The sequence below is a fragment of the Amphiprion ocellaris genome, chromosome 18 (assembly GCF_022539595.1).
Source record: "Amphiprion ocellaris isolate individual 3 ecotype Okinawa chromosome 18, ASM2253959v1, whole genome shotgun sequence".
Taxonomy (NCBI): domain Eukaryota; kingdom Metazoa; phylum Chordata; class Actinopteri; family Pomacentridae; genus Amphiprion; species Amphiprion ocellaris.
Window position 1 is genome coordinate 5839882 of NC_072783.1, and position 25726 is coordinate 5865607.

The following is a 25726-nucleotide window of genomic DNA, read 5'->3' on the forward strand; positions in this document are numbered from 1 at the left end:
TGAACAGAATGTTGTTTGTTTGAATTTTCCAGTGAATCTTTATTGGAGAAAGCAGTGAAATAATGTGTTTAACTTTACGTAAGATCATTTAAAGCATCCGTAAACGGGCTAAACGTGAATCAGATGTGAGAGGATCATGATGTTAATGTGTGGAGGAGGAAACGCTCCCTGAGTCCTGGCTGATATTCCCCTCTGGTTTGAATAAGGAGAAGTTTCTCTACATTCTGGATCCATTTATTAAATCACAACAGGAGTTTATGAGGACCAGCAGCAGCATCAGTAGAGAGGTTCCTGGAAAAACAAGTCAGTGGGTCAAATATTAAAGAAGAGACAAGTTTTAGAGAAGCTTATGGAGTTCTGAGGGCTTCTGAAACCTCACATGGTGGACATTTTCTACACTGAAAAGATAACAACAGACAAGGCTTCGAGGTCTTGTCCACACTAATATGGATATTTAGCATTTTCCTCGACGTTCAGGCCTCATAATTCGCACACATCCTTTTAGGCCATTAAAGTGAGATGTGTTCAATCCTAAAGTGTAGATTTTTAAAAAATATTCTGGTTTATGTGTTTGAATATAGACAAGAAAATCAATACTGGATATTTTCTGGTTTCTTTTGGTTTAATTAGCACTTCCAGTTACTAGTTTACAATTTAACATTGCATCTGTTTTAAGTTCAGAAACTCCAGTTCTCTCTCTATACTTTCCTTTTGTTCTGTATTTATATATTCTGTTAGCACCATTTGCATCTTTTCTTGCAATAATTCTTGTCCATCCCTTCTTTATTTTTATTTTTATACTGTATTTACGCATTATTTTCTATTAGCACCATTTGCACCATAACTTTTCCTTCTGTTCGCATCATTTGACCCTTAAATTTTTCTTACCTGTAATATGTGTGAATGACTGGAACCTTCCTTCTTATAGAGCATTAGTAGTCGATTTTTTTGTTTTCACATGTGGTCAAGAAATGACAAAAAGTTGTCCAAACCTCGGTGTGTGACCAAGCTAGGCTAGCTGTTAGCCTGAGCCAGAAGCTACTTATGCCAAGCTAAGCTAACCTGCTGCTGGAGCTTCTTATTTACAGAAGTGGTAGGTAAACAGGTAAACCAGGAAAAGAATATGTAGAAATAAATCCAACATGTGACATCACCTCTGACTGTAGCCAATCACAGGACATCATCCACTGACTCGTAAAATGATGTATATGTGGTCAGATTATTTATTTTTAACACAGGAGGAAAATATCAGCCTAGAAAAATATCCGTATTACTGTCTACAAGACCTGAAACTGAACTTAAATCATCATGTTGCAGGAATTAAATAAATTAAACATCAGTGTTGTGTTCTTCTAACCAGAGTTTAGAGTTTCATTTTACATTTTAATCACATTTGTTACTACATCGTTGTGTTTGTTCACCTGTTATGTGTCCGTTATTGGAAGATCCGATACCTGTGGAGGGACAAAGACAAAACTGCACATCAAACTAAACAGTACAAACTGCTAATTATAGCACTTACTAACGCTTTATATTAAAGTAAAGATATTCAACTTTAATTAGTGGGTTAATAGCATGTCAATTAGCAGCATATTGGCTCTTTGAGTCATTATAAAAAATTCATTAACGTTTTATTCTGCAGGACGAAGACTTTTTCCTAAATAACCTCCTAATTAATGCTTACTGATAGTTAATAATGAAGTTATTGTGAATGAATTACAATCATAATATGCTGTGCTCAGTATAAGCCTCATAAGAATAGTCTGTCTGTCCTTATAGCACTAAATACATGTGTTTTTTGTGACAAAACTAGAAGCATTAAAAGTGTCCAGATGACTTTAAATCTTTCTTTCTAGTGCATTCTTAACTTATTGGCCTACAACTTGGAATAAACTGGTTTTACTCCTATTTGATGGTAGAAGCACAAAGTCATTTCATGCTAAGCTATCATCTTACTTACAATCAATAAGTTTTAATTATTGGTAGGTTATTGGAGAAGAACTACTGGTTAATAACCTAGTAGTTGTAGATTATGCAGAATAAACCATTAATAAATGCTTTATAAGGACTCATAAAGCGCCAAAATGTTGCTAAACTGAATGCTAATAAGCTACTAGTAGTTAGTGGAGTGTCTTCATTTGAAACAGGGAAGCTACCAAGAGCACAGGCAGCTATTTATTTATTCATATTTGAGTTCTAAATATCCCAGCATCCTTTTAAACAGGAAATGTATTAAATTCTACCTTTAATGTGAAACTCAGCGGTCAGAATCCCTCCACTCGGGTCGATGTCCGCTGACTGACTTCTGACATTGCAGGGGCTCTTCAGGGCAAAAAAACAGCTGTTTAAGTTTAATTTGATGCTTTTTCATGCATTCAATTTCATTTTTTTTCCTCAGTAAAGTTAAAAAACACTTTAAGAACCGTTTCTGCCTTTAAAAGTTGTAATTAAGCTTTTTGTTAATTAAATAGTGAATGAACTCTACATAGAACGGAGTCATTTTTAATGTTATCAGTGACATCTGTGGTTTCTCTGCTATTAAAGGTCAAAATTTTCATAAAGGAATGTATTGATTCAACTGAATTTCCTATATCCTGGCTGTCCTTACCGGCTGACAGACGAGTCGTTCTCCGTCACAGACCTGAACCTCACAGTGAAGCCAGACGGTGGAGACCTTCTCCAGCCGCTGGAACCGGAACGAGTTGAACTTGAACATGGAGCGACTGTCTTTAGCGTTTTCAAAAATAGTCACAGTGTTGTCAGAGGAGCAGCTGGAAGAGAATTAAAAACGGTTATTATAAAGAAACGGGATGTAACGCCACAGATCTGAGTTATTTAAGATGAACCTTCTGGATCCAGGTACCTGTTGATGATGAGGCTCCATCTCTTCCTGTCTGTAGAATACGGAGTCGGAGTCGCCCAGCAGTTGCTGATAACAACTTTAAACCTGAAAAGAAGTTAAACATGGCTCAGGAATGTTTAACATTTTGATAAAGGAGCCCATATTGAGCTCTTTGGGATTTTCTCTTCACTCTTAAGGTGCTTTTTGTGCATTTAAAAGTTCTGCAAACTGACAAAGTCCACACCAAAGTGTCTTTTTGTCTTTATTTTTATGCAAAATTGAAGAATCGGATGAGAAAAAGTAAATGGAAATGGGAAAAGCTTAACTCAGTTTCACAAAAAGCTTCATGGGAGACAGAAACACCTTTTATAAAACTAGTTCTGACTCAGCAAACTTGGACTTGAAGTAAACTTCTGAAATGTTGCAAAAAAAAAAAAAAAACGTTAAAAAAATGTAATTGTAATTAGGCTTGTTTCCATTCCAGAAGGTGGCGCTGTAGGCTACATTAGCTGCAATAAATAGAGTAGAAGAAGCTGGAAGCAAAACCTGTTGTTTGCCAAGAAAAACATTGGAGAAGAAGAAACAAACTAAACTTTGTCTACAAGAGAAAAATGGAGAGAAATCTTCAGGAATTGTTATTAATTGGGAAAGTTGCATTTATTCTTCAACATCAGCTGATGTCTGCCATGTTTCATGATGTCTGGAGATGAAGATAATGAAGAAAGATCTAATCAGTTGTGAGCTAATGTTTGCTGCATCAGAACTTATTTAAAAATGGTGTTTCCATCTCCCATGACGCGCATTAAGTCTTCGAATTTGAGAAAAACATCTCAAGTGTCTGTAAAAACTCAAGAAATTGGGGAGGTTTGTTCCAATTTTTTCATTTTTAATGATTTTTTTCTAATGTGATACTTAAAAATGCACGTTAAAAACATTACTGAAAGACAACTGATGACTAAAATGTCTTTTTTGAACATTAAAACATGCAAACATGTTCTAGTAAACACCAAAAATGTAATTATTAACCTGTAAATGTGCATAATATGGGTTCTATGATAGGAACTTTGAAAGTTTGTTGAAATACCTGTTACTTAGACCTTTAGCCTCGATGCCGATAAAAACTTCAGAGCCGATCTCAGAAGTATCTATCACGTACGGAGCATCTTTAGCGTACAGGAACTTTGAATTCTGCAAAATATATATGCATTTCTTTTGTCTTTTATCATCTTTCATTGGTATCTGATGACTATAACAGGTTAATTATATCTTTACAGATAGAAATTATAATAAAACAAATGTAAAAACTGCATGAAACATGTCGCTCCACTGGAGGAAGCGTGAACCGCGACTCACCGTGAACACGTTCATAGACAACTGTGATCTAAAAGTGCCTAAACTCCCATTGTTGACATAAACTGTAGCCACTCTGGAAAAAGCAGAGGGTTTAGTAAAAACGCTGCAAGTCTTTGGGTCAGAATGCAAACATGGTCCAGTCTGCAGCGTCGTCGCCTCCAGTCCTGAAGCGGTGCTTACCTCTGGCTGAACACGGCGTTATTTACCAGGTAGGCTGCTCGGTACATGCAGCTGAAGGTGTAGTTCACCGGCTGGTTCCTCACCGTCAGAGACGTGTCATTGGACACGATGGAGTTGTAGAAGATGTACTTGGGGTCTTTGCCGGGCATGTACTGTGGAGAACATCAGAGGAAGGGTGGATTAAAGGTATTCAGGTCCTTTAATGAAGAAAAAGTACAAATAAAGGCATTTAATAACTAGAGCTGGGACTGTAACATGTTCATTTAGATTAATTTACAAAAACCAAAACACGTTAAAGGGATGCACGGTGGCGTGGTGGTTAGCACTTTCACCTTGCAGCTAGAAGATCCTCGGTTCGCGTCCTGACCTTCCAGGGATCTTTCTGCATGGAGTTTGCATGTTCTCCCTGTGCATGCGTGGGTTTTCTTTGGTTTCCTCCCGTAGTCCAAAAATAAGCTGAGGGTTAATTAATTATTCTAAATCGCTTGTAGGTGTGAATGTGAGTGTAAATGTTTGTCTCTATATGTAGCCCTGTGATAGACTGGTGACCTGTCCAGGATGTTTCCCGCCTTCACCCTAAGTCAGCTGGGATAGACTCCAGCACCCTGCGACCCTAATGAGGATTAAGCAGTGTATAGATAATGGATGGATGGATGGATAACGCGTTCAAAAAATAACACATTTAATCGCACCTTTCTCAGTTCCCTAATTTCGGGCACACCTGTAACACTGATGAACACTCCAGCCCAGTAGGTGGCGCTAATAAATCTAAAGTCTGTTTTCCAGCCATGAAGAAGATCCACGGGTCGCACTGACTGATGTCAGAAAGTTTGGTGAAGGAAGACGAGATGCACTGAGCTTGTTGGGAGGAAAGTTTTCTTTTAAATCTTCCTGATGGCAGCTTGGATAAAAGCGTGGTTGTAAAAGAGTTTTCTGATCACCTCAGTGCAAAACATACTGCTGTTAGCACCAGAGCTAATGTTAGCCACGACAGTCCTAGTAGTCGCTAACGGTGAAGCCATCCCATAATAGATCACTTAAGAAGACACTGAAAGTGCTTGAGTTTAAGTCTTTAAATGTTGAATACAATCCCTAGAATGTCACTTTAAGTTTGCAGTAATCTGTGAATGTAGCAGACAGATGAAAAATGCAGATAAATAGAAATGAAACAAATATTTTAGTTAAGTTCATATATGCCTATTCATCATTCAGTCTCAACCAACATTTATTTAAACTGAAAAATTGTACTTCTTGTGTCAGATATTAAATATTGATATTTGACAAAAATGTATTAATTACAAAGTCTCGTAATTAATTACATTAATTTTTAAAAATTGCGTCCCACTACTAGTAAAGACACTTTTGTGCTGGTGAAAAACCAACACAGAAGAGCCTTAAACCTGCAATCCTTCTCCTGATCAGCAGGGGGCGATTCATCTGATAGTCAGATTGTATTGAAGTCTATGAGAAAGTGAACCGACTTCTCACTTAGTTTATTATCTCAGTAAACATTTTCCTATTGAGTTTATGGACTCAATCTATAGTTTTATGTTTCCTTCAATAAAGAATGACGTTCATTTTGTAAATTATGATCCTATTTCCTGGAAAACAAAAGATAAAGCAGAGTATGGTTTAATGTGGGGCTAGTTGCTACCAGGTCGACCTGTCAGGATTGAGGCATAGCAATGGATTTCCATGGTTCTCTGTACATTTAAGTACCTTTAAACTGTGTTTTGTGTTTTATCTGTCTGATTACTTTGTCTGTGGAGATCCTCAGTCATCCAGGTCATGGTGACCGTAGGAGCTTCAGTAGAAATCCTGGAGTCCTGGTCCTTATTGCGCCTTTAGCCATGTGACTTGGAGTGACTATATACACCACCGTTCAAAAGACAACTTCATGTTTTCCATGAAAACTCTCACTTTTTTTCATGTGCTAACATAACTGCACAAGGGTTTTCTAATCATCAATGAGCCTTTCAACACCATTAGCTAACACAATGTAGCATTAGAACACAGGAGTGATGGTTGCTGGAAATGTTCCTCTGTACCCCTATGGAGATATTCCATTAAAAATCATCTGTTTCCAGCTAGAATAGTCATTTACCACATTAATAATGTCTAGACTGGATTTCTGATTCATTTAATGTTATCTTCATAGAACAAAACTGCTTTTCTTTCTAAAATAAGGACATTTCTACTTCCTGTGGTTTTGGTGGCCTCACCTCAGACTGAGTGCCACAGTAGGAGTGGTTTCTGGGCGTCAGGTCGGGGATGATGAAGCGATAATAGCCCGGACTGTGGATTCCGGTGTAACAGACGCCACCCAGAGACAGCTGCTCGATCTCCCAACCGTACGGACACTCCGGGACGTTGGCAATGATGGCGTTGGGGAAACACGACACCATGACGTAGTCTGGAAGGAAACGTAAAGACGTAAGCTTAATTTAAGTAAACAATCATTTATTATGCTGAATGTAAGAAACTACAGGATAAAACATGGTCAGTTTAGAGGTCTGGGGATATTTGGCTTCCATAAGACATCTTCTTTCTCTGCTAGAAGGTACTTTTACTCAGCGTCTGTTCTTATGAATGAACCTTATAATTAATAGCAGTGACTTGATGAAGCTACAGGCAGCAGACTGTTAGCTTAGCAAAAACTGAAAAAAAAAAAAAAAGGTGAAACAGGTTCCCTGGCTCTGCCCAAACCAAATCTGTCTACAGACATGTCTAGAGGTCGATAATTATCCTGTTATGTGTTGAATGTTAACTACACAGCTTTATGAGGGGTTTTGCAGAGAACTTTTTCTTAACTAGAACCAATAAAGTTGCTTTTTTTGGCCAAATTTGGGGCTATTTTGACGTCTTCTTTCAGACCAGTAGAGATAAAACATCTAAAATAAAGATTTAGATGATTATTTTACTAGGTTTTCCAGTGGACATTTGGTTTTCTTAAACTCTTTTCTTCATGTAAGCAGCAAAAAGCAAGGTTTCATAGTGATATAGAGTGTTTTTTTACCTGTTAATAGTGGTTTCCCACAAGTATGGAATTTTACTATCTTTGAAAGCTGGTGAATCTGAGACAGAAACTACACTTTAGCAGCACTAACATTAATTAGACTCTGCAGTTTTATTGTATCTACTGTATATTCTGAAGGCTTCGTTCACAGCCTGATCTATAAACATTTTGTTCCTAAAAACATGGCAAAATGGATTTCTTTTTATTGTGCTTTCTGATGTATAAAGTGGTAAAAAGAGAGATATACAAAACCCTCTCTGTAAAAACCTTCAATTGTTAAATGTTGACAAAATTAAACAAGAATTTTTAAGGTAGCTCTGACTCAAATTTCAGATTTGTACTCTGGAAATAAATGCAAATTAGGGTATTTTTAGATATATTACACCTCATTTGCATATTTAAACACTCTTTTTCTTAAAAAAAAACAAAAACAACTTGTAATACCACAAAAAAGAGGAAGTTTTTATGCTGACATTGATGAGATAAAAATGTCCCAATTCACCTGTAGTGGAATAAAATGGAATAATATCACATTTAAATAAGATGAGGTGTAATTTAGTAGATAATAATAATATTATTGCAATTTTACTGCTTCTGCTTCTACATCTATTACACGGTCATCTGTTCCTGGAGAGGAGATTCTTCTTATGTTGTTCTTAATTAATTTAATTACTGTTAAAGCATTGTTTAAATACACTTTTGCTCATCTGAACTGATGGTCTTTAGACACAGAAGCACTCTGAATGAAACTGACTTTCCTTTTCCTTGCATTTCATAAAGAAATGATAAAAGATTTGCTGAAATCTGTGTGATCTGCAGGTTGTCCAGTGTTTTATAATGAGATCTGAGCATATAAAGAATATTCTCTCACCTGCTTTTTGTGGAGAACACGTCCATGCAACAGGCAGCAGCATCAGCAGAGCACCAACAGAAGCCATGGTGTGAAACTGAGGGGACGTTTAACAATCAGAGAAGACAGAATATCTAAAGAACAACATAAATCTGTCAGAAATCAGACTCACCTGATGGGAGGAAGAGTCTTCAACCAGCTGGATGTCAGAGGATCCTCATGGCTCTACAACACCTCTACACCTGGACCAGGTTTTTATACGGTCTCAGGTAAATTCACGTCCTCCCCCCTCCTGCTTTCAGACCTCTATTGTAAATCTGCTCACAAAAGCTCTCTGTCTGCTCAGACATTGACTTTCAAATGACCGGCGTCTCTCAGGATCAGCTCTTGGTGGCTGCAGAACCTTTACAGAGAACCAGAAGAGTTTAGATTTTAGATGGAAAACACCACAAACTTACAACTTCTAGAAGGAAAACCAACGCAAGTCTGTCCGTTTGTGGTATCAGACTTCATTTTTCTTAACTTTAAACTTCATTTTATGTTCAAAAATTCACATTGTCATCAAGGCTGGGGAAAAAAAACGACTTATCTTAAAGTTTTATAGCCTTTTCTCACCCTGTCACAGCTTGTATCACATTCCAACTACCAAGCATCTCCAATATTTATATTTATAATCCCTGACTAGTTTGAATTTAAGAAATATGCTAACTGTTAACTCTCTGGTAAAAAGTTAAATTACGTGATCAGGTCCAATCTTGTCTTCTATTAGAGAAATGTTTGAGATTTGTGGAGTTTTTCTTGTATAATATTGTAGTTTTTTTTAACCAAAATTTAACTTGACAAAGCTACTGGCAGCAGACTGTTAGCTTAGCTTAGCTTATCTTAGCAAAAAATTGGAAGAAAAGGTGAAACAGCTTCTGTAGCTCTGCACAAACTAACTAAATCTGTCTACTGAGACATCTATAGCTGTATGTTTATCTTGTTATGTGTTGAATGTTAGCTACACAGTTTTACAAGGGGTTTTACAAGGAATTTTTTCTTTGCTGGAACCAATAATGTTGCTTTTTTTGGTAACATTTGAGGATATTTTAGTTCCTTAAACAGAAAACGTCTAAAACGAATACAGCATGAAGCTACAGGCAGCAGCAGACGGTTAGCTTAGCTTAGCTTGGGATAACTAAATCTGTCTACAGACCCATCTCAAGCTCTAGAATTATCTTATGTGTTGAACGCTAGCTACACAGTTGTACAGGGGATTTGCACGGAACTTTTTCTAGCTAGAACCAATAGCGTTGCTTTTTTGACAAGATTTGGGGATATTTTGCTTCCATATAACGTCTTCTTTTAGATCAGTAGAGATAAAACATATAAAATAAATACAGTATGAAGCTACAGGCAGCAGCAGACTGTTAGCAAAAAACTGGAGAAAAAAAGTGGACCCATCCAAGACTCCAAGATTATCTTTTTATGTGTTGAATGTTAGCTACACACGACTGGTTTTGCAGGGAACCTTTTCTCAGCTAGAACCAATAATCTCATTTCTTTGACACATATACCTTCCTTAAAATGGAAATTTTTTGTAGGAATTGGGGAAACAAGGCAACAACTTTGAATAAAGACCTTCCCAAAATGCTAAACTATTCCTTTAAGCAACCCTTAAAATTTATCTAGACGGGTAAAAACATAACAGAATATTCTATTGTGACTGCCGGCAGAGCCTTTAAGACAGAATATAAGGTAAAAAAGACGACGTATTCGCCGTCTTTGTCCTCGTTGCCAAAAAGTACAAAACATTCAGAAACAGAAAACCATTTAAGGAGCTAAACAGCGCAAACAGACACGTATGAATCCCTTCAAAATGCGATGGCAGCTCAGATAGGAGCAGAAACACTAGTCAGCAGTGTTCCTGAGGCCTATGTTCACAAATATAAGGTTTCTCTCAGCCTATCAGATATCGCTTTTGTCTCATCTGACTTTCTCGTGTGTGAAACATGCGCTCTCATTGGCTTGTTTACGTCCGTCACGCTGGATTTTATTGGAAACCTCACCAACTTTAGCTCTGATTTACAGCCGAGTCATATTTCTGATGTGAATTCAGCTGAAAATGAGGATTTCACCAAGAGGAAGACTCATCTAAGCTTCATTAAATCCACGAGACAAAACCAAAGTTTGAAATCTTCTGTGTTATTGCCATGAAGTTCCTTTCCCAGCGTCCAGTACCTTCCTGCAAAGGCTCTGTGATAAGCTGTAAACCGATAGCAAAGACGTTAGACGCTAATGTCCTTCACGGAACAATCCAAGTCGCCCGGCAATAGAAGTGGCAAACCGCAGACGATTAGCATGAGAAAGGGGCAATGGGGGAATTGGTAGTCCGAGGAAGATAGCGATCTGTGGACGGGTCGGGGGAACGGCTAGCGTTACAGCATCTGGTGGAGTCGCCAGATTCCTACGAGTTACGCAACAGCCACCCGAGATCCAAGAAACGTGCTGAGAGTCGGACAGAGTCGGTGTTCAGAGGTCTGTTGGTTCTGGTCCATCCACTCTGAGCTTTACAGCCATAAAACACCCACATCTGTAAAGTAGGGCAGAACAGAAGCTACAACAGACTGGAACGAACCTTGAAGAAACAAGCAGCTACTGAAACTCCTAAAACCATAAAGACTTGTTTTCTTGTTTGTTGCTTTCATGAGTTTCTGAACCCTGTGAACTCTGAGCAGTTTCTGGTGTTTTTACTCACTGTTGGTTCATTTTCCACCTCAATATGAAGAGTTTTACCTCCATGGAAACAGAACAACCAGGACTAGAAGTAGATAGAACTCAGAAACGTCTTCAGTGCTGCTAAACATAGTTAAACAAAGTCACTCTATTGAATTAGAAACCAAAAAAAAGTGGAATTTCTTAGATTGTTCACATTAAAAAGGTAACAGGAATCAACATGTCCAACATTTTTGTGTCCACAGTCGCTACAAACTCTGGAAAAAAAAAATAGAGGCTCTGCATACGATAGTATTCAACCTTACAAAGATGTTTCACCATGCTGGATGTATCTCCAACAATTTCCTCCTCTGTTCACAGTTTCTGAGCCATGCTGCATTTATTTTATTCATCCAGGATGTTTAAGTTTCCTGTCAAGATCATTTCAGACAAATTTGAAGTCTTTTTGGACAAATCTTACACAATTTTGGACAAACTTAGCCATTTTATACGATTACTGCAATTATTTGAGTTAAGTTTAAGGTATTTTGTAATTTAACTTACTTTGAATAACAGTATTTACATAAACTCTGTAGAAAGATGTTTCACCATGCTGAATGTATCTCCAACAACTTCCTCCTCTGTTCACTCTTTCCGAGCCATGTTGCATTTATTTTATTCATCCAGTAGCTTTGGTTTTCCTCTCAGTGTCTCCATTTTGTGTCTTGTTTGTCATTTTGTCCAGTTTTTGCCGTTTTCTGTCTCTTTGGGACAGTTTTGTCTCCCTTTTGTCATTTTGTGTCTCGTTTGTGTCACACTCTCTCCTTTTCTGCCTTGTTTTTGTTGTTTTGTGTCTGATTTTGTGTCTTGTCATTTTAGGTCTCTTTGTGGTCGTTTTGTCTCCACATAATACAGATATTTAAGTATTCACATTTCCAGCCTTTACAAACTCTGCTCATGACCTCTAGAAAGAGGATTCACCATGCTGGATCTATCGTCTAACAACTTCCTCCTCTGTTCATTTTTTTAAACAATACTGTTAATTTTTTTATTTACATCATTATGTAAATGCATGTTCCTTCAGTAGTTAGTCTGTTAAGTTCACACCAGTAAACACCCCAAAATCCACCTTTTATTTTGAAATATTCACCTGCTGTCAACAAAAGCAAAGTTCTGAAATATTCTTGGCAGCTTTTATAAATAAATGAAGCATAATAAATGTGATAAATCTGTGGAGTCTTTGCTTCTGAAAAACATTTTATTCTCTAACATGAAGGAAAACAGATCAGAGTTCACTAAAAGCATGAGGAGGATGTTGTAGACGACATTATAGCTGCATGCAGGAGTGCTTTGGTCAATATATACAAAAAGAAATCTGAAAAACAACAATACATCATATATAGGAATATAAACATTTCTTGCTATACAACATATTTACATAATAAATAGTTTTAGTTGAAGCTGGTTTCAGACTTTGTGAACTTGGCAGGTCCAGTCAGTTCGTTCTGGCTGGTAAATAAAAGCCCTCCTGGAAAACAAAACAAACTGAGGTTTAGACTTTAAAAACTAATAAATAGAATATATTTAAAGAAGATTTAAAACACGTCCCACAAGGAGATCAGACATGTAGGTTCCTGTAGCTTTAGTTTTAGTTGAACACAGTCATGGAAAAACTTATTAGACCAGCCTTGTTTTCTTCAATTAGCTGTTCATTTCAATGCCTGGTACCACTAAAGGTATATTACCTGAAGAATACAATGAACACGACTAAAAATGCAGCTGATTCCATCATACTTTATGTCCTATCTGACATGCTTCAGCTTCATTGTATTCCAGAGTATATAAGAGGACATTTCATGTCATCATCAGCACTGCACATGCAAAGGCCTAGAGTGGTTTCCTGCTTACATTCAAGTAGTAGCACAACTCAGAAGTTGTCAGCTCACATAATGCCTAAAACTAAAGAATTATGTGAAGCCACAAAGGCAGCCATCTTGGTACTGCTGGAAACTGGCATGAGTGAGAGACAGGTAGCCAAAAAACTGAAGATCTCCAAGACAGCCGTTCAATACACCAAGAAAAAACAAGCCCAACATGGTTCTACCAAACTGCTAGCTGGTCGCAGCAGGAAACATCTTTCTACCCCATCAGATGACCGTCACTCATGTGTTTCTGTATCAGGAATCATCCTCAGACCTCCAGGGACCTAAAAATTAGTGGGTACTGTGGAGAAATGTGACTTGGACTGTTGGAAACCGACTTGTTGAAGCTGGTCTGAAGTCACACAGGGCAGGAAGAAGCCCTTCATCAAGGAAAGGCAGAGGAAAGCTGGTTACTTTACAAGGTCAGTTAAAGCCTGGATGGAGAAGCAGAACATTGGAACCATGCGTTGGCCTGCTCAACCTCAATCCAACTGAACACCTGTGGAAAATCATCAAACGCAAAATGGAGAACCACAAGCCCAAAAACAAAGCAGGTTAGTTAGAATTAGTGCAACAGGAATGAGCTGCTGTGGCAGCAGAACAATGTCAGAAGCTGGTGGAGAGCATGAAGACTAACTCCTGTATGGATCATGTGACTAAAGCAGACAGAAAAGAAAACATGGAATCCTAAAAGCTGTTTTTGGCAGAACAATGCCATAGCTATTGATGGAAGAACTGAAGGGATTCTGGTTATGATCAAGAAAACCATGGAAAATGTCTGATATCAGCTCTGAAATTAAACTCTTATCAGATATTTTTGTTATCATTATATATATACCAGGCATTAAAATGAACAAGAAACTGAAAACAAGGAGACATACATATATATACACACACACACACACACACACACACACACACACACACACACACACACACACACACACACACACACACACACACACACACACCTGTATTATATATTTTGATGTACAATATATGTACAATACACCATGGATGTCTGCCCATGTTCCACCAGGATGGTTACTTTTGTTGCACAGCGTCTCACTTCCACTTTTGATGCTGGAATCCAAATATTTGATTAAAAAGCTTTGGTTTCAGAGGGTTGAATGTTGTGAAAGTTGTTTTACTACATTTTGAGACTAGATAAGTTAAATAACGTCAGGTGAAAGCTCCACCAGAGGTACTCACTCTCTGCGGTGTTTCCCAGCATTTTCCCGACACAGTAAACCTTCATCACAGGGACAGATCTGGTTGATGCTGAAGGCCAAACCTCCATCAGGAATGAAGCAGGACTCTCCGTCCACCAGACGTCTTTTACAGACCAGCTCTCCATGATGCCGAGCACAGCACATGGACGGACCACAGTCCCTGTCCACCTTACACCTGGAACCTGGAGACAAGACCACATCAACCTTAATGTCCACTAGGAGACAACCAACACCTGGAACCTGGAGATCACATCTACTTTACTGTCCACTAGGAGACAACCAACACCTGGAACCTGGAGATCACATCAGCTTTACTGTCCAGGAGGAAACTGGTTTGGGTTACAAGAACCAAACATCAGGCTACAAAAACGGGGAGAACTTCAGGTGATCATGTGAGTAAAAAACTATAAATACAACTCTGAATCAGATTGTAGTAAATGCTAAATAAAGTGGAATCTAGAAACCAAAGATAAAAAGATTAAAGGGATAAAAAACCAAAAACATTCAGTCAAACACGTGGTTTTATGGTTTCTGCAGCCAATAATCAACAAGTGAAAGTAATTAAAAACTACACTGATTATCACTTTTAGTGATTTTTACATAAGATAAAGTCAGAATTCTGATTCTAGCTCCTTAAATTTGACTTTTTTCTGTTGCTGTGCTACCAGAGCTGCCACCAATAATCAATAATCGATTACTTATCAACTGTTAAATTAATCTAAAACTACACTGATAATCAGTTTTTGTAATTTTTAAGGAAGATAAAGTCAAAGTTCTCTGATTCTTGCTCCTTAAATTTGACTTTTTTCTGTTGCTATGCTACCAGAGCTGCCACCAATAATCAATAATCGATCAGTTTCCTGCCTCTTACCCTCCTGTCCGGTGGGAACGCTACGGTGACATTTCCCAAACATGCAGCTGAGTCCTCGGACACACTGGGAATCCCTCCGGCAGTAAAAACCTTCAGCTCTCAGAGGAACACACAGACCGAAGTGGCGGTCGCAAGAAAACCCTCGACCACAAACTCTGTCGTGTTCACAGACAGCCTGCAGAAAAATATAGAATAAAACATTTACTTCCTGTTTACTAAAAACAAACAACCTGTCGTGTTCACACACAGCTTGACGTAAAACAAGAATATATGAAATATCTTCTTCCTGTTTCCTAAAAACACCACAGATTGATTTATGTAGAAATAAACAGACTGGTGCAGAATTATTATTTTAATACAAACTGGAGGAAGTGGGGCGGATTTACGGTGAAGCTATTAGTAGTTTTTCACCATTTTGTGGTTTCTGTTTATATATACATATACAGACATATATATATATATATGTCTGTATATATATATATATATATACATACATATTAAAAAAAGTGTTTAGTTCTTTTACAACCTTGGACCATAAAGTTACACAATTTTTTTTGTATGTAAATCAGCAAAAATAGAATTATTTTACATAAATTTGCTGCTATTTAAAAAAAAAAATCTGTATACTAAAGTTTGAAATATGATCAATAAATATTGTTTTTCCCCACGTTTTCCTGTTTTGTTAAATTACAAATTTAAAAAATTAAAATTGCAGGAAAAACACATTAATTTTCATTCATTTAATTCATTTTTAAAGGTATTTTACTAATTTTACACATTGTGTTAAATTGCAGAAAATATCTACTAAAAGGATTCATTTACATGTTGACTGCAAGAAAGAAACGTTTACAACATGTGACTATAAAAAAAGATATTTGCTGAATATTTTCCTCACATTTTCTAAGTTTAGGAATAAATATTTCCCTTTTCATTCACAGAAAAACCTTCTTCTTCTGATGATTTTTTTAAAAAAATGCCAACCAATCTTTGAGTTAATGAAAGTAAAGTCAGTAATATTAACTAATAATAGGCTTACTGTGACTTTTAATGAAGGTAAAGTCAGTAATGATACTTACTGTGAGAGGTGTGACTGCAGGACTTTCTCTCAGGGTTCTTCCTCCTTCTCTAGGAGGACTGTGAGGCATGTTCAGCATCCAGGCCCAGATCCGAGCCTCGGTCCAGCAGAAGAACAAACACAAACAGAGCAGCTGCAGGTTTCTGGACATCTTGGCAGAAATTTAACCGAGGACTGGAGGTGAAAATCCAGAGTTTAGAGGTGAATGTGCGGACAGCCAGGACTGAAGTTCTCCAGTGGTCTGATCCTCCTCCAGAAGGTTTTATAGTCTGAGGAGCTCCACCTCGACCCCCACTGGGTGTTTGTCCAAGAAACAAGGCTGGGAGGAGACCGTTAGTAGTTAATGGATTAACTAAATCACCCCCTGCAGCCACAAAACAGTCAGGAGAGGGAGGCTGGAGACAATAGAGCCGAGACGAGCAGCTCCTTATCTCCTCCAGACCAACAAACGACCAGAATAAAGGCTGACCAACGCTCCATATGTCTGGCTGATCGCTGACGGATAAAAAACCACAGCAGGCTTCGGCCTCCGAGCGCTGGATAAACCCCAAACCCAGACCCTTCAGACCCTCTCAGATAAAGTCAGCATTTAAAATCCGTTTTTTCCAATATATGACCATAAAATCACACAGTTTTCCTTTATTTAGCTTTGTTTAGATCAACATTAATATCATTGTTAGACATTATGATATTAAATAAGATTTACGATTTATTAAATTACTTATATTTAATATATTGTATATTTGCTGTCATAAAATATTTTTTAAACTGTTGTTTTACTGCTTTTCCCCGTTTTGTTAAATTAAAGGTAAAATGACAGAAAAATTAATAATTTACATGTGAACTGTAAAGACAAATTTTACAAAGTCCACATTCAAAATCAGTTTTTTTAGATCAGCAAAATATCATTATGAGACATTATTATATTAAATAAGATTTACTATTTATCAAATTACTTATATTTAATATTTATTTAAAAATGTATATTTAATATCTAAAAATCTTGTATATTTGCTGTCATTTGAAATATTTTTTAAACTGTTATTTTACCGATTTTCTGTTTTGCTAAATTAAAGATAATATCCAGTAAAATCACAGAAAATTCAGTAATTTACATTTTTAAAAGTCCACATTTAAAATCAGTTTTTATGACACTATTTTTCCTTTATTTAAATCAGCAAAAATCTAATTATTTCACAGATATTTGCTGTCATATGCATTGGTTTTTTTGCGGATTTTTTTTTTTTAGATTTACTGTTCAGGTTGAGTTCTGAACAGTAACTGCAGCTTTACCAGCAGTAAATAAAAATACATTATTATTAAATTATATTTTTATTTACTGGTGGTAAAGCTGCAGTTAGATCATCACGACGCATGTACAGATTTGTAAGTAAATCATAAATCACGTCAGCTGTTATTCAGACAGTGTAGATGTACATTCTGAGCATTAAACTCTTCATTTCCTGCATTCTCATGTTCGTTTCTGCTGCAGTTTGTTCCTTTTCTGCATCAATTCGTCAAACACCAGCTTCTGAACTTACTTCAGTAAAGCTCTCAGGCTTTCTGCGCTGCCTTTAAAAGGTTTATTCTCCTTCAGATCACTTTTAAAATTATTCCTGCTGGATCAAAACACACATTTACACTGGATTTATTCCTCTGTCTTCTGTTTAACCTCTAAATGAGCACACGGCCTCATTTTAGTGATAAAATAAGTCATTTTGCTTTATTTCTACACCGCTGGGACGACAGATACAGCACATTTAGGCTGTAACTGATTAAAATTTTGATCAAATCTCCCTCCTAAATGATTGCAGCGGCACTAAATGCTTCTCAGATAGCTGCATAAACACGACACTGATTTACATGATGCTAACTGCTGCTATTGTGTCGCTAACTGACCGCTAATTATCTCATTAGTCTAGTTTGAGAAGAACTCAACTAGGAGAGATAACAGATATCTGATCTGCTGTCTGCCGATAACTACATGTAAATTACCAACAATTACTCAGGAGAGAAGCTAAATGCTAATTAAACAGCAAATGTTAGTGGAAGTTCTTCGTACGAAGCGGCAGCAAGACTCCTTATCATGAAAACTTGATAAAATCCTCTGAGAAAAACAACCTGGAGGTCTGTTAGAGACAAACTAAATGCTAAATATCCTGAGCATCATTATTAAAGTGTGAGAGACAGATTTTCCTCATTTTGTGAAACTGCAAAAAAAATATCGAAGAAATAGTAATTTGTTCTTTTACAATATTTGGCTAGAAAAACTATATTTTATAGATATTTACTGATTTACGGTTCAACTGTTTCTCTAGTCAGAACAAAAACATTCAATTTGACACATTTTTACACCATTTTCTGGTTTCTAATATATATGCAACTATTAATCGATTAGTTGCCAGTTGTTAAAATTGGAAGAATTTTTCTAAAAATCTCTGATTTGGGCAGCTTAAAATGAATATTGTCTGGTTTCTTTGCTCATCTTCACTGTCAGGTATTTAACAGTTTGTAACGTTAATGTCTGGAACAATTTAATGATATTTTACAGAATTAATTTACAGATAATTACGAGTAAAATCACACAAAAAATGTTTTCATTCATAAGACAATTGTGAAACCAAACGGGCCAAAACTGTCAACAACATCCACGTTAAAAATCTACATTTACTCTGTCTATATTCTGTAAATATTGTGGAAGCTGGAGACTTCCGATCATGAAAACTTGACAAATCCTCTGAGAAAAGTAACCTGGAGGTCTGTTAGAGACGAACTAAATGTTGAATATCCTGAGCACCATTATTAAAGAGTGAGGACGTCTGTTGGACAACTAATGACTTACCTGCAGCTGATAAACTGTGACTCTGAGGTGAATAAAATGACATTTATCCAGTCTGACCTGCTGCCAGATCCTGATTTATCCTGTCTCCATGTCAGGGATAATTTAAAACTACAAGTATTTAATAAAGGGTATAATTACGTGCAGCTCTGATATGGATCCTGATGCTGCAGATATTTAATAAACTCAGAGGAAATAATCCTAAACAACCTCAGCTGTTATCAGTCTAAACCAGGATTATATCAATTACAGGAGAGTCTCATTAACTGTTTTCTCTTCATATTAGTGAATTTTTAAATATTTTTGGGGACATCTATCAGTTGGGAATAGATGTAAAATTGTACAGCAAAGTAAATAAGAATCAAACTTTTTCTTTGGTCTGAAAAGTAGTAAAAGTCTTCCCCAGATAACTCCACACTACTTCCTTCATGTATCATTGTTGTGCCATACTTTCTCCCCCTTGGTAGGATTGTTGTTAGCAGGATGCTAACTCAGACGTTCAGATTAACAGAAAGTAACGCAGGTCAGATAGTCGTGTTTAGCAGCAGACAGCACAGATCGGATACTCAGATACCTCCATGCTGTTAAGCTCTTATCCAAACAGACTAATGACATAATTAGCGGTCAGTTAGCCGGAACAATAGCAGCAATTAGCAGCAGTTAGCAGCATGTGAATAGGTGTTGTGTTTATGCAGCTATCTGAGCACTTTAATGCATTAAGGACGAAGAAAAAGAGGTGAACATGTATTTAAATTTAATTTATTTTGCCTGAGACTCACAGATTTATGAGTTCTTGTGTTTGCAGATTCATCAGGTTATGTGGTTTGTTGCTAAAAAAAAGAAAATGTACCTTCTCCTTGCTTCTTATTGAGGTCTTTGAGTTGTTTCCATGTGCAATAAACAATGTGCACTGTAACGTGAACTATGCTTCTGGTACCTACGCTTATTTTTAATTCCAAAACCATATTTATTATTGCATTTTTTATTTAATATGTGGCTGTAAATACACTATTTAGAGCCTAAGAGCACTGACAGTGTATGACTGTATGACATCTAAGTCAAAAAGTTTCCCCTTCAGACCAGAGCTGAGCTCAGCAGCGTCAGAATAATTGCTTAAACTTCCCCTTTCCTGATCTCATTCCTACTAACTGGTATTTCTGTCCTAGTATTGGTATCGACCTCCTCCTCCTCTGATTTACTGAATGCTGACAGCAGATCAGTGTCTCCAACATGCTCCCTCGTTTAATGAATGAATCAACATCGCTGCCAGTTTAAGGACAAACAAACCGCCGACAGGGTGATGTGTGTTTATTGTGATGGACCTGGACCCCCGCAGAGAGCTCAGAATGGTTCTGTCCGCCTCCCCAACACCCAGAAAACATATTCAGACCAAGAATAAATGGATTTACAACCAGCCAAACATAGTAAGTGTGTTTTTAAGGACACTGTGGAACAATATTCAGGTTTTAATGTGTAGTTTTTTATAAATTAACAAGTTCTATAACAGATACCAGGTAGTTTATTATAAATTAACAGCTTCTATAGCAGATACCAGGTAGTTTATTATAAATTAACAGCTTCTATAGCAGATACCAGGTAGTTTATTATAAATTAACAGCTTCTATAGCAGATACCAGGTAGTTTATTATACATTAACAGCTTCTATAGCAGATACCAGGTAGTTTATTATGCATTAACAGCTTCTATAGCAGATACCAGGTAGTTTATTATACATTAACAGCTTCTATAGCAGATACCAGGTAGTTTATTATGCATTAACAGCTTCTATAGCAGATACCAGGTAGTTTATTATAAATTAACAGCTTCTATAGCAGATACCAGGTAGTTTATTATAAATTAACAGCTTCTATAGCAGATACCAGGTAGTTTATTATAAATTAACAGCTTCTACAGCAGATACCAGGTAGTTTATTTTAAATTAACAGCTTCTACAGCAGATACCAGGTAGTTTATTATAAATTAACAGCTTCTACAGCAGATACCAGGTAGTTTATTATAAATTAACAGCTTCTACAGCAGATACTAGGTAGTTTATTATAAATTAACAGCTTCTATAGCAGATACTAACAGCTTCTATAACAGATACCAGGTATTTTATTAATAAATTAACTTGTTTTCGAAAAAAAAAGCATTTTTTTTCAATGAAGATGACATTAAATTAATGATAAATCCAGTCTAGACATTGTTAATGTGATAAATGACTATTCTCACTGGAAACAGCTGATTTTTAATGGAATACCTCCATAGGGGTACAAAGGAACATTTCCAGCAACCATCACTCCTGTGTTCTAATGCTACATTGTGTTAGCTAATGGTGTTGAAAGGCTAAGTGATGATTAGAAAACCCTTGTGTAATTATGTTAGCACATGAATAAAAGTGTGAGTTTTCATGGAAAACATGAAATTGTCTGGGTGACCCCAAACTTTTGAACGTCTATTTGATAATAAGCAATACTACTATGAGTCTCAACTCTTTGTCTTTTAAAAAGGACCAAATAATGAATAATCTCAGGACACTTTAATATAAAAGACGTACACTACTAAAGAAAGACTATTAATTGATTAATTGGTGTTAATTAAATCAATTAAACATATTGTAACTCATAGGGCAAAAGAAGAGGGGCATGCATGTCAGAAAATGTACTGTAGATTTGTTGTAGTACCTGGTTGCTCCACCAGGTGGAGCCTCTTTAATGAGGTGGAGTTACAGGTGTGTTTGTTGATGGCCCATAAATGTCTCATAAAAACAAGATGAGCACCTGTAAGAGTCAAATAAAACAAGCCTCCCTCTCTGCTGTCCAACTACTAACTAAAGTTGTGTCGATGAATTCTGCAGCATCAGGATGTTAAAAAGGTGTCTGGCAGCTGTCCGGTTAACAAGCTACCTGAGGCTCATGCTAATGCTGAGCTAGGTTTTCCAAATCCTAACTGAGGCCAAGTGTGTCACTAGAGACGTTGCTAACAGGAGCAGCAGGATTCTGATTATCTTACTTTCAGAGAGCGAGATTAGAGGATAGTTGCCACTCTCATATCCCAAAAATGCAGCAGGAGCAAGAAGCTGGTTAGCTTAGCTTAGCATAAAGACTGAAAATTGATGGAAACTGCTAGCCAGGCTTTGTTCATACTCAAAAATTGTGTCACACATTATAAGTTAGGTTATACATAAACAGCATAGACTACAAGTTAGTTTAGTAGTTCAGCTAGCTACCTGAGGCTCATGCTAATGCTAAGCTAGGTTTCCCAAATGCTAACTGAGGCCGAGTATCTGACTATCTTACTTCCAGAGAGCGAGATCAAAGGATCAGTACCACTCTCATTTTGCAAAAATGCAACAGGAGCAAGAAGCTAGTTAGCTTAGTGAGATTAGAGGATCGATACCACTCTCATATCGCAAATAGCAGCTTGTTAGCTTAGCATAAAAACTGAAAACTGCTAGCCAAATTCTAGCAGTGTGTGAATTTGAACAAGAGAAAACGGTTCAAATTCAAAAATTGTGTTGGAAAATGACAAATAAGCAAGTTTGTCACATTTCACACTATTCCCTTAAAATTCCATTGACTAGGACAGAAATTAACCAGATTTTAAACAGCTTTTTCAGATTTACAGAAATTAGTAGAAGTAACTCTGTGAATACAAACAGAACAGAGCTGACTGATCCATTCGGAACGATGCAGTAACGTCTGAACTGGTCCTTAACTGGATGAACCCAGGAATCTTTATAGCTGATTGTAAAGTTATTGATGACGTTTGTAGAGGAGATCCTGCCTTATTTAGAGAGCTGGAGTCCTGCCAGGAAGCTGCTCTGGAAGGCAGAAAACTGAATAAACTAAAGACTTAAAGCTAAAGTCCTGAAATGGGACAAATTGGACAGGAGCTCCAACATGTCCTGTAAAGTCCTGTCAGCTCCTAATAACTGGCTCAGGATCAGCTCCACATTCATGGTTCTTTAGACTCAGTGATGCCTTCAAAGACATTTCTGACGAGGACTTGTTGTAGGATTCGTACGACAAACTAAATGCCTGGTGGTTAAAAATAGCCTCCGATGAGCCGGGCCTGCCTTTTATTTTGGTGTCAGATGTTTAAAATGCGTTTCTGGTGAGGTTTAAATAATGTCCTGGAGAACCTGTTTCCAATTGGAACCAGACAGCAGAGTGTGACTCCTCTAATGGGAAACAGCCCTGTGTCCTCTCGCTGCCAGCGGCTTTTAAATAATGCAGAAGTAGAAGAAGAAGAAGAAGAAGAAGAAGAGGAGGGCAGCAGGAGAATGTGGAGCAGAAACCAGCGGAGGCCAACAGTCTGAAACCACAACAGATATCCTGTAAGGACAGATGCAGGAAAACAGGTTTTTAGAGGACAAAGGCGGCTCTCTTCTTGTTTCTCATCTCCACCTTGTTTAGAAGTTTAGAACCTCCTGATACTGGATGTTCTGTGGCTTCATTAATTCCATTTAAAGTGCTTTTCCTGCTTTTCCTGCTCTCAGCGCCAGCGATGAATCAGCTTCCATTATCGCCATTGTGTCGCTGTCGTTGTTGAGGCCTGCTGGGTGACAAACTGAGGGGAAACCCAACATAAAACGTCTGAAAAAAACAATCTGTTGAAGTCTGGAGATGGAAGCAAAGCGACTCTTCAGCAGATTTTCCCTCATCTGGTGGTGAGCTGTCGATGCTTCGAATCCAAAGGGATTAAGATCTGGAGACCGACAATGTTCCTCTTCGTGTTCGTAAATCTATAGAATTTACAGATTGTGAACAGACGGAGGGAAAAACTTGTGTTTGTTCACGTCCAGTTTTATCGGATATGTGCATGAAGCATAACATAATCGCAAAACCACGACCGATAATACACACACTGTAAAAAAATAAACTAGAATAAAATAATGCAATAAAAGCGGTAAAAATCTGGCAGCCAGAGTGTCAGAAAAATACTGTAATGTCCAAAAAAATGTAAGAAAACAAAAAAATAACAGCAGGTACCTGTAAACTATTGACCTTCTTAGCTGATTAAAATTCAGTAAAATATCATAATTTTATGGTCACATATTGTAAAAAAAACAAGTACATATTTTTGATGTGGGAATTATTCACTATTTTCCTGTTTTTTTTAATAGTCAGCCTGTCAATTAATCATTTTGTTTCATTAATTTTGCCTGTTTTTTGTTGTTTTTTTTACACTCAACATGTAAAATTTGAATTTTCTGTGATTTTGCTGGATATTATCTGTAATGTAAATAAAAGGAAAATCTGTAAAATTGCAGTAAAAATATTTGGCTTAATATACATACTTTTTCTCTCAAAAAATGTCAGTTATCTGTAAAATATTGATGTTTTTAGCTGATTTAAACACACATTTAAATTTAAATTCAGAGTAATTTTATGGTCAGGCATAGTCAAAGAATATATTATTATTTGTAAAAATACAAATCTTAGATGTGGCGATTATCAACATGTAAATGAATCCTTTTTTCTGTGATTTCAGAAGTCTCTCCCAATGTTTCACCTTCTTCTAAGGTTCCAAAGAGCACTGATGTGACGACTTTTCACCTCCCAAAAGACTCCATAATTCATGAAAACAGTGGTATATAAAATCATGACACACTTGATTACTTCAAGGACCAAATGAAAGTTGAATTTTTTTTTTTCAGTTTCTACAGTTTATGACTTTACTAAATGGTGTAATTTCTACGTTTTTACATAAATGCTAGCTTGTTTTGGGGTTCAGAGTTGAATCAGCAGCACAGAGTTCTGGATGAGGAGCACAAGGTCAGATCTGAATGTCATCAAAAGAAAAAACACTATTTCAGAAGTCTTTACCAGTGTTTCACCTTATTAGGAAGGTTGCTACACCATCACACACCTGTTTTCGTCAGAGTTGTATGAAGAATCTAAGTTAAATCAGAGCTTTGTGTTCCAACCAGAGAACCGGTCCAGCATTAAGACGGTCTGCTTCATTAAGGAGGACTTCAGACTGAAAAGCTGCTGTTTACATTTTTCCTGGATGATCGTAGGAGTAGGAGGATTGTTGGAGGCCTAGATAACAACAGACAACGTGGAGAACAAGTGGACCAGCTGTTTGGATTCAGACTGGAAGTTAAACTCATTTATGAAGCAGGTTTTCTGTATTTCTGCAGTAAAATATCCGCAGCCTCGGTTGAAATGTGAAACCTGGAGACTCCTGGCTCTGCTCCCTAAAACACCACATGACATCCTCCTACCAGTTTACATGCACACAGGATTAACTGCTGGGGGATTATCAAGGTGGAAAATATCATGTTTACTGATATTTCATCATCTGGAAACTGGCCCAGGAGCTCCTCTATACTTTCATTACTGTAAATAAATCCATTGAAAAGATCAACACAATGAAGAGATCCAACCTACATGTTCTGCCTGAGCAGCCAAACCTCATCTATCTCCATGGTTGTTAAAAAAAAAAAACACACAAATGAATCACAGAGGGTCACATCTTCGATCTTTCAGCCTCACCAGAGCCCCAAATGTGAATTAATCAGTGGCTGAAAATAAACTCCAACTAATGTATGTAATGTTTGCTTCTGTTTGCTCAAAGCATCAGCATCCACAGGTAAAGAAAAAAACTAAACAAAAACTCAACCAAACTTGAGATTTACATCAGAAAGGGTTGGAAAATTGAGTCAATAAGTAACTGAACCTGGTCTAAAGTGGTCCAGATGCAAAAAAACGCATTAAAATCTTTGATCTGAGAGCTCTGTTGTCCGGGGCATTCGCCCCTGGTAGGGTCTCCCAAAGCAAACTGGTCCTGGGGGAGAGACCAGACTAAGAGCGATTCAGAAGACCCCAATGAAAGCACAAAAAG

The 25726-nt window shown here is 37.1% G+C and overlaps 2 protein-coding genes across 3 annotated transcripts in view; both read right to left on the minus strand.

The window, feature by feature from the left end:
• Positions 1 to 11: 11 nt before the first annotated feature.
• Positions 12 to 25726, minus strand: part of tectb (tectorin beta) — a 55721-nt gene continuing 30006 nt past the window's right edge. The window contains exons 5-15 of the mRNA XM_023262130.3: positions 8414 to 8644; positions 8263 to 8338; positions 6598 to 6788; positions 4376 to 4527; positions 4196 to 4268; positions 3927 to 4030; positions 2864 to 2947; positions 2609 to 2771; positions 2244 to 2322; positions 1422 to 1454; positions 12 to 291 (exon numbers count right to left, since the gene is read on the minus strand). Of these exons, the coding sequence (XP_023117898.2) occupies positions 218 to 291; positions 1422 to 1454; positions 2244 to 2322; positions 2609 to 2771; positions 2864 to 2947; positions 3927 to 4030; positions 4196 to 4268; positions 4376 to 4527; positions 6598 to 6788; positions 8263 to 8329 (1020 nt within the window). The 5' untranslated portion in view covers positions 8330 to 8338; positions 8414 to 8644 and the 3' untranslated portion in view covers positions 12 to 217. The remainder of the gene's footprint in view (positions 292 to 1421; positions 1455 to 2243; positions 2323 to 2608; positions 2772 to 2863; positions 2948 to 3926; positions 4031 to 4195; positions 4269 to 4375; positions 4528 to 6597; positions 6789 to 8262; positions 8339 to 8413; positions 8645 to 25726) is intronic.
• Positions 11179 to 16348, minus strand: LOC129347421 (dickkopf-related protein 3-like). 2 transcript variants are annotated; one of them, XM_055004687.1, is made up of 4 exons: positions 16037 to 16348; positions 14961 to 15135; positions 14070 to 14271; positions 11179 to 12463 (listed from the first exon to the last, which is right to left on the minus strand). In XM_055004687.1, exons 1-4 carry the CDS (start codon positions 16184 to 16186, stop codon positions 12403 to 12405), a joined length of 588 nt encoding a protein of 195 aa, XP_054860662.1. In that variant the 5' UTR covers positions 16187 to 16348; the 3' UTR covers positions 11179 to 12402. The 2 variants fall into 2 exon arrangements, with proteins under 2 accessions (XP_054860662.1, XP_054860663.1); XM_055004688.1 differs by lacking the exon at positions 11179 to 12463 and having other exon boundaries at positions 12475 to 14271.